Raw genomic sequence first — 15,216 nt, forward strand, 5'->3', positions numbered from 1 at the left:
GCCCCGCCCGGCCCTACCGGGGCCTGCCCTGCCCCGGGCCTGCCCTGCCCCTGCCCCGCCCTGCCCTGCCCCTGCCCCTGCCCCGCCCGGCACTGCCCTGCCCTGCCCTGCCCTGCCCTGCCCCTGCCCCCCCCTGCCCTGCCCTGCCCCTGCCCCGGGCCTGCCCTGCCCTGCCCCTGCCCCGCCCGGCACTGCCCTGCCCTGCCCTGCCCTGCCCTGCCCCTGCCCCTGCCCCTGCCCCTGCCCTGCCCTGCCCTGCCCTGCCCCTGCCCCGCCCGGCACTGCCCTGCCCTGCCCTGCCCTGCCCTGCCCTGCCCTGCCCTGCCCTGCCCCGCCTCTGCCCCGCCCGGCACTGCCCGGCACTGCCCAGCCCGGCCCCACCCGGGCCCCGCCCGCCCCTGCCCGCCCCGCCCGGCTCTGCCCGCCCGGCCAGCCCCACCCCGGCCTGCCCGCCCGGCGGAGGCGGAGCCGCGCAGGACTCTCCGCAGCCGCCGCTGCCGGATCCACCGCCGCCCGCGCCGGGGCCATGGAGGAGGTTCACCCCCACAACGATGAGGTAGGGCCGCCGCCTCGCCCGGCGCTGTGCCCGGGCCCGAGCGGCCCTGCCCGGGGCGGGCCGGGGCCGCGGGCTGGATGTTCCCTCCGGGAAGGAACCGCGGCGCGGGCGCGGCCGTGGGGCTGTCAGACCGCGGCCATTTTTCCTGGGAAAAACCCCGTTTCGGTGGGAAAATCCCCAGAAGTGCCAGGCCCGGTCAGTGCCGCGGGCTGGTCCTGCCTGCTCGAGCGGAGGAGCCGATCCCTCCCCGGGCGCCGCCTCAGGGCTCTGGCACCAGTTTCCATTTAAAAATAAACCAAAACTCCAAACAACTTGAACATTAATGCCCTTGAGCTTTTCTGCCCTTGCCTGAGTGTTTGGAGCTCAGGGCTGTGAAGAGGCGGGTGGCACAAGGGAACGTGCTGTGACTCCTTTGTGAGCCAAGCCAAGTGCCCACGAGCAGGAAGGAGTAGAAAATAGGAGGAATTAAAACCTACAAGCTTTTCCTGCGCTCGAGAAAGGTATTTGGGTAAGGTAATAACTGTGCAAACCAGTCTTTCAGATGTTAGGCTTGCAAAACTGTGTGTTGCCCTTGGGAGGCAAGGTGTAACCTGTGGGTTAGGAAGTTTGTGACTCCAGTAAAAACACAGCTCAAGACCCAGATGAAAAAGTTTGTAGTTTAATTTTTCCTGGAGAATATTCCAAACATGGACATAGTGGAATTTAATCTTTACAGGAAATGTAAAGTGAACCTGTTTCAAAGTTCACTGAGATCTGAGCTTTTTGGCCCCACTCAAACATCACTAGAAAAGCAATGCTAAATAACATTATGGAGCTGAGGAAAAGAAGTAAGATTTTAAAATTATACTAACAGACTACAATACAAATAACTAGAGTCGAGGCCTGATCATTACCTTTTCCTTAAACTATAATTTGTTTACTTTTCTGAAAGAAATAATAATAATTCACTTCTATTGCAGATGATCTTCAATGCTGATGAGGCCCACAACATTGTTAAGGAGGTAGGTTTTAGCTAACAACTGTATTTCAAAGAAATTCTTTACCATACCTTGCACAGTAGTGAAAGCAATTATTTTCCTTGACCATCCCAGATAAATATAAAATTATTTATATTTAAATATAAAATAGAATTAATATTTATATAAAGACAGAGTTTAACTTGGACCTGCTTTAAGCTTCATCTAGTTGCTGTCTTCAGCTACCTAAAGAGGTAGTTGAAGATGAGAGGGGAGCCAGATTTGCAGTGGAAAGAGTCAGGGTGACAGTCACAAGCTTCAAGGGGAATTCACTCCAATTTATTTTTTCCCTTTATCCAGCTAGAGAGAAGCTAATCACTGGAGAGGTTTCAGGAACAGTTTGCAGAGTCTCCATCCTTAGAGATTTTTAAAACTTGACTGGACAAGGCTTTGAGCACTGTTATCAGACTTGGAAGTTAGCCTTGGCATGTATGGGAGGTTGCACTCTGTGAGCTCCTTATTCTAGCTTTTAAAATACATTTCTTGCAGAGAAAGAACAGGATGAAAGTGAGTAGCCTGATAGTTTAAATTAAATACCTAATAACTAGAAAGTGATTAATGAGGAGCCTGTTGCTCACAGATGCTCTCAGGTTTTGCAGAGAAATAGTGTTTTGAGACAGGGGTTTCTAAAGAGCCTCTGCAGGTCCTTTCTCACCTGCACTTTTTGAAGCTGCTCCAGTACACAACAGCAAGCTCTTGGATGTTAGATAAACAACAGTTCAGCCCTTTATGTAACTGTCCCTGCCTTGTAAAGCCAATAGGGTGTGACCCCATCTCCAGACACTGGGAGTAAAGCCAAGCCTCTGCCTCTGATTGGAAGCTTAACCAGGGCCAAGGACTCCAGCTCTGGGTACATTTCTGGAAGGACCAAAATCCCTGAGGTGTCTTGTCCCTGTTCTGCCTTCTGTTGTGTTTTGTGACTGTTTGTTTCCACTGACTGACTCCTTTGGCCAGCTTTGAACTGTGTGGTCAGAATTAACTGGGCTTTTCAAAATTTGGGGCACAGGTCTCTTACACAGCCTGTTAGTGGGGAATTAGTGCACAGGATACATCTTACTGAATCAGGAGAACACAGTTTTATTTCCCTTACCTTTTCCAGGTGTGTTTTTCTTAAGTGAATTCCTCAACTTTAAGAAGTATCTATCAGCACATAATTCTGAATTTCTCAGAAGCAGAGAATGCAATTTAAGAGTTACAGTTTGAGAGAAGGATTTTTGTTCAGTCATTTTAAGCATGTATTGGCCAATCTGTAGCTGTGGAGAATGTCCAATTTTCAAGCAGTTCAGATGTTTCTTATGCTGCAAGATATGACCTTGAGTATCTTCCCCACATTTTAAGCAGGTGTTTGCATTTCACTATTGTCACTCTATCTCTGAAGGTTTTGGAATTTTGCTTATACGCTCTGAAAGGTTGGCCAGCCCAGACTGATATTATTGATTTGAGTAGTGCCATCCCCATTACAGCAGCTTCTGAAAGCCAAACTGGAGCTGCAGTCATTAGGAACAGTGGGATGTGTTAGGATGTTCACTGGTAAATAGATCCATTCACTTGGTATCCAAAGTATATGGCAAAGGCCTTTCCTGCAAGAGATGTTTAGTCAGAGCCTCATTTTTATGCCTGTAATGTTGTGGTAAATATGTACTAAAACTGAATTTCCAAGAAGGGTCATTTACTTCCATTCAGCAACTGACACCTAATGAGCTGATTTAAAGTAACCTAACTACCAGAAAAAAATCCCTCAGATTATGCAAAACATTTTATTATTCTACATTTTGAAGTGCATTTACTGTAGCTATTTTTCCCCTCTGTTCTAGTGCATAGAAAGTGTTTTGGGCAAGGCAGATTATAATCACAACAAAGTCAACCAATGGACTGCTGCTATAGTAGAACAGTCGCTGACCCATCTGGTGAAACTTGGGAAAACCTATAAGTACATTGGTAAGTACAAGCAGCTGTACTTGTAGCACAGGCAGTCACAATAAATAATTGCTGAAAGATTATGGGGAATGTTATAAACAAAACAGAACAGGTACCTGAACTCTTCTGTTACACACATTTTTAATAATACCTTTGGCAAAGCCCTGGCAGTTTTTCCTGGGCTGAGCATGCTGACAACACTTAACTCAGAAGATTACATGTTACATGGTCTCCTGATTGTTAAGCAACCCCAAGACAATTACATCAACCTTTAAGCATCAGTTCAGGAAAAAGTCACTATCTTTAATAAAATCTTCAATCAAATTAAGCCTCTAAATAGAAATATTTGGAAGACTTTAGTCCTGTATGCAGAGTCATGTCCCATTATATTTGTGTGTATACGTGTGGAAGGAAAAGGGTAAATAAGAAAGTTTAACCCATTTTAGTCCTTTTATGGAGTGTTGATGTAATAGCATTTGCACTCTGTTGTTTTGAAAGTCTTGACTCAAGTTGTTGGTGGTTTTATGACCATTGCAGGTCAGTCTAGAAAAGTTGCACATTACTGGAGTGTGGCTTCAGAGAGGGGTCAACAAGTATTTTTGGGAAACAACTCTTAACAAGTGTGACTTCTGCTGTACCTGTGAGGACAGCACCTGCAATCCCATTCTGAGGGGCACAAGCCATATCTAAGTGGTTTAAATAATCCTATTAGCCAGTGTTTTGTTGAAGCTGTTGTCCTCATGTGAGTAAAAATAATCATGAAATGAGTAACAAGTTCTTGAATAAAAATACTGGGGCCAAAGGGGTTGTCAAAAAAGGTTTTGTCTTAGCTGAATGCCATGTGCCAGCCCTTTGAAAATGTAATACAGGCTCGAGTTTGTAAATGCTGAATGATTCACCTCTTCTGCTTGAATTCCCTGGTTTTATGTCTGTACCTTGCAGTTACCTGTGCAGTGATGCAGAGGAGTGGAGCTGGTCTCCACACAGCAAGCTCATGCTTCTGGGATACCACAACTGATGGTAAGTTTCCCCATCCAAACAGAAAATTTGTAATAAGAGAAATGTTACTTCTTGCTCAGTTGTAGTAGTTGGGTTGAACATTTTTGGGAGTGGCTGTGGAAGCAGTAATTTTGAGGATGAGGTGCTTGTGTACAACCCCAGCAAAAACATTATCAGACAGTGCCAGCGTTAAGAGCAGTTGCTTTGTAAATTATGAGAAGCAGGAATAAAAAAGCCTTTCATTGTGAAACAAGAGTCAAAACATTTAATCCTCTCAGCTGAAGAGGCAGAAAACATTGCTCACAGTAAATACATGTGGGTAGCCCTAAACATATCTGCCTGCTGTGAGAGGACAGCTACTTTGGAGGAGAAAAGAACTTAGTGAAAAATAGAAATAGTTTGTCTTAGAGTATGTGTTTCAGCTGTGTAACTATCAGCCAGGCTTTGGATGCATTGTATTGCTTCAAAATTAGTTCCAAATAGATTTTTTCACAGGTCGAGAATATCACAGGGAAACAATATTTAAATAATTTGTTGTCTGTCACAGATTCAGAAAAGTCTTTCTAGAAGAGGGTGACAAGGTTTAAGTTTTAAACTGAGAGAGCCTCAAAAAAGTCAACCAAGCCTAAAAAGAAATCGTAATATAAAGTTAGGTAAACAGCTTAATCTTTATGTTTCTTTTGAAACAAAAAAAGCAAATCAAAGTTGATGAATCAAAGCATTGATACAACAGAAGAGGAAGAACAAGAGAAAGTAAATGCACTGGAATATATTTGATCCAGTCCCTTTTCTGATTTCTTGTCTGTCATGCCAGTTTCAGTATGGGAATTTCAAGGATTTTTGCAAATCCAGCTTTTAAATAAAGATTCGGGAGTGGTGCTTTCCTGTTAACTCTTAAGCTTTCAAGGCTCACATTAGGTAGCAAACAGTGTACAAGTTAATGAAAATGTTTTGAGGATTTTAGTTTTTTTTATAGTCAAGCTGATATACTACTATTTCCCTTAAATTAAACTTAAATATTCATATTAATCTGTCACTTCAATAAAGTGACTATAGTAAAGACAATAGAATTCTATTTTAATTTTGTAATAATCTCTTTTAGGAACCTGCACAGTGAGATGGGAAAACCGAACCATGAACTGCATTGTCAATGTGTTTGCTGTTGCTATTATCCTGTAGCTGACTGGAAGAGAAAAGAAGCAACACCGAAGCCTTTAAAATAGTAAATCATCCTAACATATGGCTAGATATTTCAAACTATTATTTGTTTCTGTATGAGGAGCATATAGAAGTTCTCTACAGAGAGCATACAGTCTAAGCCAGTTCTCATAGATTAGTTACCTGAAAGCTAGCAAAAGAAATTTAATATATATTAAATGTCTGTATCTATCTGAAGAGAAAATTTTTGTAATTTAAATATTTAGAAGTATGTTAATGAGAAGTTGACACAAAGATAGTAGAATTTATGTCAAAGCTAATATCAAAGATACTTTATTCCAGAGGAACAAAACACATCAAAGAAATGTCAAAGGGCAAGCAAGACCTCTCAGGATTATGGTGCCTTTGGGAACAAATTATGAACACAATTCAGAGTGGATATACTGTAAACAATACTGGTTCTTCATGCTTGATTAAACAGAGCAAACGCTCCCTTTGAATGCTGGTGCTTGTGAAATTGGATGAGCATCACTTTTTGGTCAAGCATGAATGTTTACATGGACACTAAATCCAGGTAAGCTTTTCCCCTGGAGGCAGAGGAGGACCTTGCTGGGACAGAGGTGAAATAAACCCAGTGCTAGCAGAATTCTAATTTGTCTTCAAATTAAGAGCATAATATTTGTTAGCAATTCAGGGAAACATGCTGGGGATCTGACACCAGCCCTTAATTCATCATTTATAAATCTGAAAACATTCTGAAGGTACTTAAATTTGATTTTATTCCATGATTACAGAATTTGTGGCAAGCTCTTTATTGATTCCTCATGCAGTAACCAGGAGCTAGGACAATATGACTGCACCCATCCTCCAAGTAGGATTAAAGTGATCAGTGAAGGCACACACATTTCTAGAGGCTCTTGTTAGCTTTGAAAGCATTTATCAAAGTAACATATCTGTTCTTTATAAGAGTTTCTCTTAATGTTCTCTAAGTCTAGAATTGGATCTTAGTCCTGTGAAATAAAGCAGTTAAGTTTTCAGCACTAAGAATTCCCCTCCTTTAAGGACTTATGCAAATTCTTAACTTTGCTCATCTGATGAGTCTTAACTTGAAGTATTCCACATGGAAGAAAAGCATTTGCACACCTGCAAGTATTTGCTGGATTGGGGCCTACATTTTTCTTGATAAATGCACAAATTATATGATTAAGAGATGTATCAATACCAAAAATGCCTAAATGATTGCTGCCACTAAGTGGCAGCTGCATTAAGTTGTTTTTTCAGATGCTGCTTAAGGATAGGATTTTTTGTTTGTACTGTATGTCTTTGTAAGAGACTGCTAACAGCCTAACAGTGCTGTAGGGCTGTTTTGAACTTTAAGAAATTAATATTAAAGCGCTATTATGCAGTTTTGTTAGGTTTGGGTTGTTTTTCAGATAAATATTAGTTATACTATTGAAACAAGTGTCCTGTGCAAAGAGCAAGCTAAAGAATATTTTACTGCTTAAATTGTGTATATGTATAGCTAGTGTGACACTACAGAAGGAGCCCTGTGTATGTGTAGTTTACAGTACTGTTCAAAATATCTTGCTTTGCAGACAAATAAAATCCTGCTTTTACCGAAGTGCAAGTAAAATTAATACTGCATTTGCCAAAGGCAAGTGTTGTGTGAAGATGTGTATGTATGTTGTACTGACCTTCAAATGTAGATTAATAATTAAGCATTATTTGGGTAAGGATAGAAATTTCAGATTTAGGTTCCAGCATCTAAGAACCAAATTGTGGAACTGACAAAAATACATTAGTTAACTCGTATTTGGGATTGTGCAATGTGAAAAGATATGTGGGGCAGCAGCTGGAAAAAGGTTCAGTATGGTCAGTATGGTTAAAGAAGTGGGAGAGTAGAAAAAGCGGTGGCTGTTGCGCTCCTGTCATAGGTATTGAGGTACAATGATCAGAATAAATATTCACATAGCTAGTAATCTCATTTTTGCTTTACTTGAAAACCAGATGCACTGAGTAAGACTATCAGTTTAATGAGGCTTGGTAAAGGTCCTCCTGCAGAAGAACCTTAGAAAATACAGCTTAATTATATGACTGTTTCACTTTTCTTTCTACCAAAAAAAATAAAGTTTTGCCTTAGTTGTATTTTTGCTTTGTGTTCTTGATCAATATAAAAAGTAACTGAGAAAAATATTCCTTTTCACTTGTCTACAATAGTGAGAACTTGGGAAATACATTGAGGATGCATTTTAGGGACAAGATCTTGTAGAAGTTCTGTTCCAAGCTTGGCCTAATTTCTTACACCTCTATTTCTCACACTTTTCCCCTATTGTCAGTCTTGATGGTACAAGTTAAAGCTTTTTTACTACAGAAAGATTATAATGAAACTCAGAAAAGTAGTTTCATTCAGCATCATGTCCTAGTAAATTTAACTTGTTTTCCATCTTTCTTTTCCCCATCCTCTGTGGGTACACAGAGCTACTTTTAACTCTCCTAACAAATGCTGAACATTTTTATCTGCTTTTCCAAGTAGTTCATTCCAAGGATCATTCTATGAATCACAGATGATGAAAGCCCACATTTCACTGGTATTTTCTATCAATACATATTTTCTGTGTTGTGGCAATCAGGGGTTTGAGTTGAGACAGAAGGGTTTGTATTAAGGTCCAGCCCATGTCTAGGAAGCTGTGTGTTCCCGTCTATGATTTCATGATGAAAGACACCTGCTGTTCTTCCCACGCAGGTTTTGTTAATGTAAACAGAGAAGTGTGAAAGTAAGGGAGCAGATTTGTTACTTTCCTTCTTACTGCCTGCTGGGTGTCTGCCAGTGACTCATTACCTTTCTGACGGCTGTGATCCCATTACACTCGATCTGTGCCACCAGCACCGAGTCTGGTGTGTTCAGTTCAGATTCATGCACTCTAAAGCACTCACAGAAGCCACTGAAATCCCAGGCCCTGTGGAGTTGGATGTGAATGCCAGCACACGGATATTTTAAACACACTATAAAAGGAACTATTAGCTCCTGGAAGCCTGTGTGCATCAGTTCAGTGGCTGCCATATAGAGACAGACAAGGTTTGTTCTAATACAGAGAGCAGTTCCTGTAATTAGCAATTCTTACCTGATTATTTGGGATGTACCTTGCTGCCTCCTGTGCAGTCTGACCAGATCATTTTGTTCCCATTTAATTTGGAGAGGGATTATTTAGCACAGTCATGGTGTTGATAAAAGCACAGAGCCAGTCTACACCCCCATCAGAATATCCTGTGTGCTGCAGGACCTTCCCTGCTCAAAGCCAGCACCAATTTGTCTCTCAGGGAGTATCAGCTCAGATTTATCCTGTAAATGCAGCAATAAACCCAGTTGTACCATGACTCCAAAGCTGTGCAGTCACATTTATACTGTGCTGCCTGTGAGCTGCTCTGCCTGCTGGGTTTGTGCCAGGTAAAGGCTCTGTGGACATTGGTCATGTATGGAAAAGTTTCTGTCTCCCCTCTCCTCAAAGAAAGCTGCAGCCAAACACCACATACCCACCCAGGGAGATTTTCAATTTCGATGAATCTAAATCATCATTGAGTAACTGGAGGTTTTATCTCCCATGTTCCACCAAGCATCTGTTTTCAGACACAGGAAACATATGTGGCAGCAGCTGTATTTGTTACATAAAAGTTTTCTAAAATGAAACAGGGTCTTTCTAGAGTGACAGCTGCAAACACCCCTGAAACTCCCATCCAGCATCTGATCTAAAACAACTTGAAAAGGGGAATAAGAGTCACAGAAACACCTCCCTGGTCATCATGGTTTGTGTCAGGCACTTACCCTCATGCAAAGAAGCTGCTGGGGTGGCAGAGCACAAGTAATTGAAGCAAAAGAGATGGAAGGGCAAGTTTTGTAGTGACACTAACATTCCAAAATTTTACAGTTTTACCATATTGGTAAATTAATAACAGAGTTTGTAATCAATGCTTATGAGGCTGCACAGCATAGGGACGACAGAGGTCAGTTTCAAAGCCACCAAAATCCCCCATCCAGAGGGGAAGGTGGTGAGATGGGCTTACCTGGCTCAGCTGCAACACATCCAAACTTCTTTCCAGTCAGCAGGTTCTCTTCCTCATAGGCCTATATTGGATGTAATTAAAATAATTTCTGAACAGCACCTCCTAGAGTATGAAACATTATCATCCTAACTGCAAAACATCCACACATGTGTAATCACCTTAGGAAGAAATCAAATGTTCTCTGCTCTATGATTTTGTAGCATTAACTGAAATTTTTGAGGCATCCATTATTCAGTGTTTATTCACGTCTGGCTGGGTAAAATTAGAGGTTGGGAGAAAGGGGATGAGTGAAATTAAGTTCTTATTTGACAAAAATTAGTATGATCTTTCTATGGAACTTTCATACACACACACACACATATATATATATATATTTTTCTAAATGTGTTCATCCCTTTTTATTTATCCATATTCCTAATGATTTTGAGTCAGACAGAGACAATAATTTTAATTTAAAATTTCATCTCTTGTTTCTTACTTCCACTTCACCAATGTCTAGGTATCAAGACAAGGACTCCAACAGTGTTCAAACAATCAGATATCCAAACAGAGATAATAAAATTAGCATTTAGATATTAGCCAGCAGAAGTGAGAGGGTGAGGTAACAGCAAGTTTGTGGCTGCCTTTACTGGTGCTCACAGCACTCTGCTCCAAGCAGTCATGATTTTGTCCAACCTCTGTCAATTACTCTGGGGGTTTATTTTTTTTTCCTGTGGGAGCTTCTACAGCAGCTGTTGAAAGTGGTCTGGTCAAATCTCACAAGGATCTACTACAGGGTTTCAAGTGAGGTCATTTGTTAGTCTGAAATATATTCATGACTATGTAAGAACCTCACAGATGAATGCTGTAATAGCTGTATAGTGTTCATATGAGTTAAATGTTTTAGGAAATTAATCTTAAACAGTAGGCACGGTTGTAGCTGGGTGGTCTGGTGATGTGAGCAAATTATAGTTGCCTGTTTCATGGCACCCATTACAGGTCCTCTGAGCTGAAAGTGGTAGTTGAAATGATTTTTTTTTGTAGGGGAAAAACTTTGCAAAAGCTGGCTTTAGAAAGGAAAGAATTGAGAAGCTTTAATTCAAAGTTTATATCTGGATCAGCTGAGGCTTAGGGATCAGAGCTTCCAAGCTTATATCTTTGTAGCATTGCTTTGACATCATAAGCAACTTATGCAGTTGCCTTAGGGGGTGTGTGTTTGTCTGTGCAAAGTTTATACTTTGTTTGAGTAACAGCTGGAAAATTCATGCTTTCCAGTTTGGTCTCCATGGGTTGCTCCACACGAAGCAAACCCAGACCTCTCTGAACAGGCAGTTCTGCTGCTGCTGGTTCCAGGGACAGCTACAGCAGGAGACCAGTGGGCTGGGGTGGCTGGTGTGGGGCCAGCCGAGGAGGAAATGCCCTGGCTGCAGGCTTAGAAGCCATAGTTATGGGAAGTAAGAGAAATTTGTTACACAACAGCCAGGGGCAGTTATGGTTGTGCCATTCCTCTTGAAACCCAAGTTTTCTGTGAAGTTGTCACAGCCTCCAGGAAACACAAGGCTGCCAAATGCCTGTCTTTGCTGGCTGGCAGATACCCCACAGATGTTCTTCTTTCCCCACTGGGAATTCCAGAGTCAGGGCCACAGCTGCAGCTGTGAGCTGGGTGTGACAGTCACCCACCCATCCTCTGACTTGGGCTGGTTTGGTATTATCTGTTGGGCCCAGTAAAAGGAAGTTTTTGTACTCATGCTTAACTACAGATGTAACATACTTCTTATATCAGCATTGCTACTATTTAAAATGCCTTCCCTTGAGAAGAGACACAGGACTGGCATTCATGTGTTAGATCACAAGAGTTATGATATCTATTGATACTGAAGAGATATCAGTGATTTACCTACTGCCAACCTCCATTCACCCACTGCAGCTGGGCAAGGGGCTGTACAATCTCCTAAATGCTTTCTATTTTATAAGCCAAACTTGAAACTCAGAAAAGTGAAGCAGAGAGGCAGTGTGAAGGGGCAAAGGAAACGAAACAGAAACTGAAGAAAAAAACTGAGCTTCAAATTTGCTTATTATTTTCCACACTCCAACTCATAGACCCAACCCTGACATGCATCTGAATTTACAAAACTTGGTCTCTATTCCTCCCTTTTTCAGTAATCTGTTTGCTCCCTCAGCTCCTGTCTCATTTCTTTAGGAAAACAGATGAAACAAATAAACCTAACTTGGAAACTGATCTTAAGCATTGCTCAAACTGTAGCCACTGGAATGTGTGTTTCTGGTTCTCCAGAGCAGTAGTAGCAGTAGTATTGTTATTCTCACAGTATTATTACTGTATCATCCAGAAGCACTATGTTTGGAACAATGCCCAGCTATGCTGGATGTTATTCAAATATAAAAGAAAATCCCAGCTACAGTCTCAAGACCATTCAGTTTGACTGTGGAGAGAAAACTGAAATGGATGGACCCAAGAAGTCCTAGGAACACAAAAGTAGTATCAGGCAGTCCAAACCCAGTGGTCCTAGAAAGGAATTTGAGGGCAGCAGTTGTCTCAAGATGAGGACAGAGATGACGTCTCTGAGGAAGGTCATTGCTGAACATGTTGGTGCTGACTGTTGGGAGTAAAACAACTGAGGGGTGGGGACTTTCCTACCTAGAAACTTTACTCACACCATTGAGAGTCACACCGGGCTAGAAGTCAGGCAGAAGAAAATTTAATATGAAAATGGGAGAATCAACAACATTGTAAAATAATTTTTCAGGTATGCATGGAAGAGGAGAAAGTTTGGAAGTTGTATTAGTAAGGAATTTTTTCTATTAGATTTTTAAAAGATGAGAATGTTCTTGAGTTGGGTGGAGAGCAAGAGAACAAGGTGAGATGTTCCCTTTGTAGCATGTGTGACATTTACAAGGTATGCAAAGTCCTGGGCAACCTTTCCCATAGACACTTTCCTCAGCAGGAGCAAACATCTGCTTGGCATGCAAGGCAGCTCTTTGCCAGCTTTCCCTGCCAGCATTTTCTCTGCTGATACCATTCCTTACCCAGTTATCAAATGCAAAAGCTGTCCCCATTAGCTGGCAATGAACAGTATTTTCATCCTTGGTTAGGGGAAGACCCAGCAGCCTGAAATTAAAGGGCTGTGACATTACCAAAATAAGGAGGGAACATCTGTTACTTCTAAAGGGGAAGTAGCATCTTAATGGGTTACAGTTTAGTTTTTGCAAATGACTTGAAAGTGACATGAGGACTTTCATAATTCTCCTGGGTTTGGGGCTGGTTTTTGTTGCTTACATAAATGCAAGTGTGTCTGGTAAATTTTCCTAGTAGTCAGTTGCCTGTATCTATCTCCCTCTGACTAAGTCTGAGAACTGCAGATCTTTTATGCAGTGTGAACAGTTGGGGGATGCTGGTTTTTTCTAGCCAGCTAAGACTCAAACAGTGTCTGTCATCATGTCAGCCATATCCTGGGCTGCGTCAGCAGCACCGTGGGCAGCAGGGCAGGGAGGGGATTCAGCCCCTCTGCTCTGCTCTGCTGAGGCTCCACCTGCAGTGCTGAGTCCAGCACATGGGGTTCCAGCACAGGAAGGACATGGACCTTGGAGAGACCCCAGAGGAGGCCACCAAGGTGATCCAGGGTGATGGAGCACCTCTGCTATGAGGAAAGGCAGAGAGAACTGGGATTGTGCAGCCTGGAGAGGAGAAGGCTTTGGGGTGACATAACTGTGGCTTTCCAGGACCTGTAGGGAGCTGACAAGAAAGATGGAGCAAGACTCTTAACAAGAGCCTGGAGTGACAGGACAAGGGGAATGGGTTCAAACTGACAGAGGGAAGGTTTAGATTAGATATAAAGGAGAAACTGTTTGCTGTGAGGGTGGTAAAACACTGGGACAAGTTGTCAGAGAAGCTGTGGCTGCCCCATCCTGGAAGTGTTCAAGACAAGGCTGGACTAGACTCTGAGCAACCTGGTCCAGTGAAAGTTGTCCCTGACCATGACAGGATGTTGGAATGAGATGATCTTCAAGATCTCCTTCCAACCCAAAACAGTTTGTGATCATCTCACTACAAGATGTCTCCCCAAATGTTACTCCAAAGATCTCTCTAATCTGTCGCTGCTGCCTGTACCCTACTCACGCACAGTTAACCACCCCACCACCATGGGAGGTTTTACAGCATAAAGCACTCACAGACGGTAGCAATGCATAAAGGGCTTTAATAAAATATTGTCTTTTTGCAGGCTACAAACAAGGAAGAGTGGGAAATGCTGTAAATACACATTGATATATTGGTTCTGTACTGCAATGCTCAGGCCAACACTCACATCACTGTGGTTATCCAGGAGGAGAGTTTGGGGGTTTCAGAGTGTTTGCTTGGGAAAAAGCTGCTGGAATGCCCCAGGCAGTGGTGTGAGGCTGCACAAAAACCCTGCAGTCCCCAGATAGCCAGTTCTTTCCATGTGATGGCTTTTACAGTGGTACCAGCTGATCATCTGACAGATTAATGCAAATACAGGCAATGGGACATCCATTAAATTAACAACAACCACTAACTGATGCAAGATTCCCTGGCTATGTTTGCAACACAGACTCAGCTGCCTGCCTCAGAGGGTGTGAAATGGCAGGGAAATGGATCCCTCCCCATATAACCCTCAGAGGTTTCCTGTAAAGTGAATACGAACTAATACTGGGACACTGAGCATCCGTAAGTCCTCTGCAAGCAGAATTTCACTCCAACTCGTGTTGCTGTCCTTTACACACTGTTTTTGTCATAATTTCCTTTGGTTTGTAGGTCTTTGCTATCAAGTCCTTAATTTGTGCATGTGAAATGAACAAGAGTGAAGGACAGTGATCCACATATTAACTTAAACATTTGCAGCCCTATTACAGTGAGAGTAACTGCATGAATTGCTAACAGTTGTTGAGAGGAACTTTCATAATTTTGAGTGAGAAGATGGCTGCTCACAATCTACAGGGTTCTTTTTCTGTCTCCTCAGGGGAATTTGCTTTAGAAACTGTTTCTCACAATTGGTTTGCAGTCTTTGCTGATTATTTCCCTTCTGCTGTCTGAGCAAGGGTAAGGTTTCAGAGGGCTTGAGTGAATTCACCACCTGAAAAGAGGCTTGAGCTAGCACTGGTTGCCTCAGATGAAAGGGAAGCATGAGAGAAAAAGCAGAGAGGGTGAGAAAACCTCAGCAGCAATTGCCTTCATTAACTGTTCATGGGAACTAGTACAGCCTTAGGTTGTCCAGCAGGGATATTCACTTGTGCCCTGGTTCCATGGCATTGCAGAGTAGGAAACTCTTTGGTCTATAGAGGCAGAGTCTGTGATATGAAATTGGACAATTTCTGTGCTAAAATGCCCTGCTATTTACACTGGTACTGACAGCTACATTTTGGCCTAACTGCAAGGAAATTACAGCAATTGCCTTGTTACAGCTCTTCCTTTCTGCACCCAGGAAATCTCTGCCTGAATTTTCTCAGTACTCTTAATCATTCAAAGAGAATCTTACAGAGACACAGTGCAGACCCCAG

General features: G+C 42.5%; 1 protein-coding gene across 1 annotated transcript; it reads left to right on the plus strand.

The window, feature by feature from the left end:
* Positions 1–453: 453 nt before the first annotated feature.
* DYNLT3 (dynein light chain Tctex-type 3) lies at positions 454–7,791 on the plus strand. The gene is made up of 5 exons (XM_005516720.3): positions 454–556; positions 1,516–1,557; positions 3,387–3,510; positions 4,432–4,509; positions 5,591–7,791. The coding sequence occupies exons 1-5, from the start codon at positions 527–529 to the stop codon at positions 5,665–5,667; spliced, it is 351 nt and encodes a 116-aa protein (XP_005516777.2). The 5' UTR covers positions 454–526; the 3' UTR covers positions 5,668–7,791.
* The last annotated feature ends 7,425 nt before the right edge of the window (positions 7,792–15,216 follow it).

This window comes from Pseudopodoces humilis, chromosome 2, assembly GCF_049639895.1.
Source record: "Pseudopodoces humilis isolate 2021_Gansu_Grassland_sample_001 chromosome 2, ASM4963989v1, whole genome shotgun sequence".
NCBI classification, from domain to species: Eukaryota; Metazoa; Chordata; class Aves; order Passeriformes; family Paridae; genus Pseudopodoces; species Pseudopodoces humilis.

Excerpts from the sequence above, each read along its gene's own strand:
- DYNLT3 (XM_005516720.3), top strand. The coding sequence starts at position 527 with ATGGAGGAGGTTCACCCCCACAACGATGAG. Across the intron at positions 557-1,515 it reads TTCACCCCCACAACGATGAG|ATGATCTTCAATGCTGATGA; the intron begins GTAGGGCCGCCG and ends CTTCTATTGCAG. Across the intron at positions 3,511-4,431 it reads GAAAACCTATAAGTACATTG|TTACCTGTGCAGTGATGCAG; the intron begins GTAAGTACAAGC and ends TGTACCTTGCAG.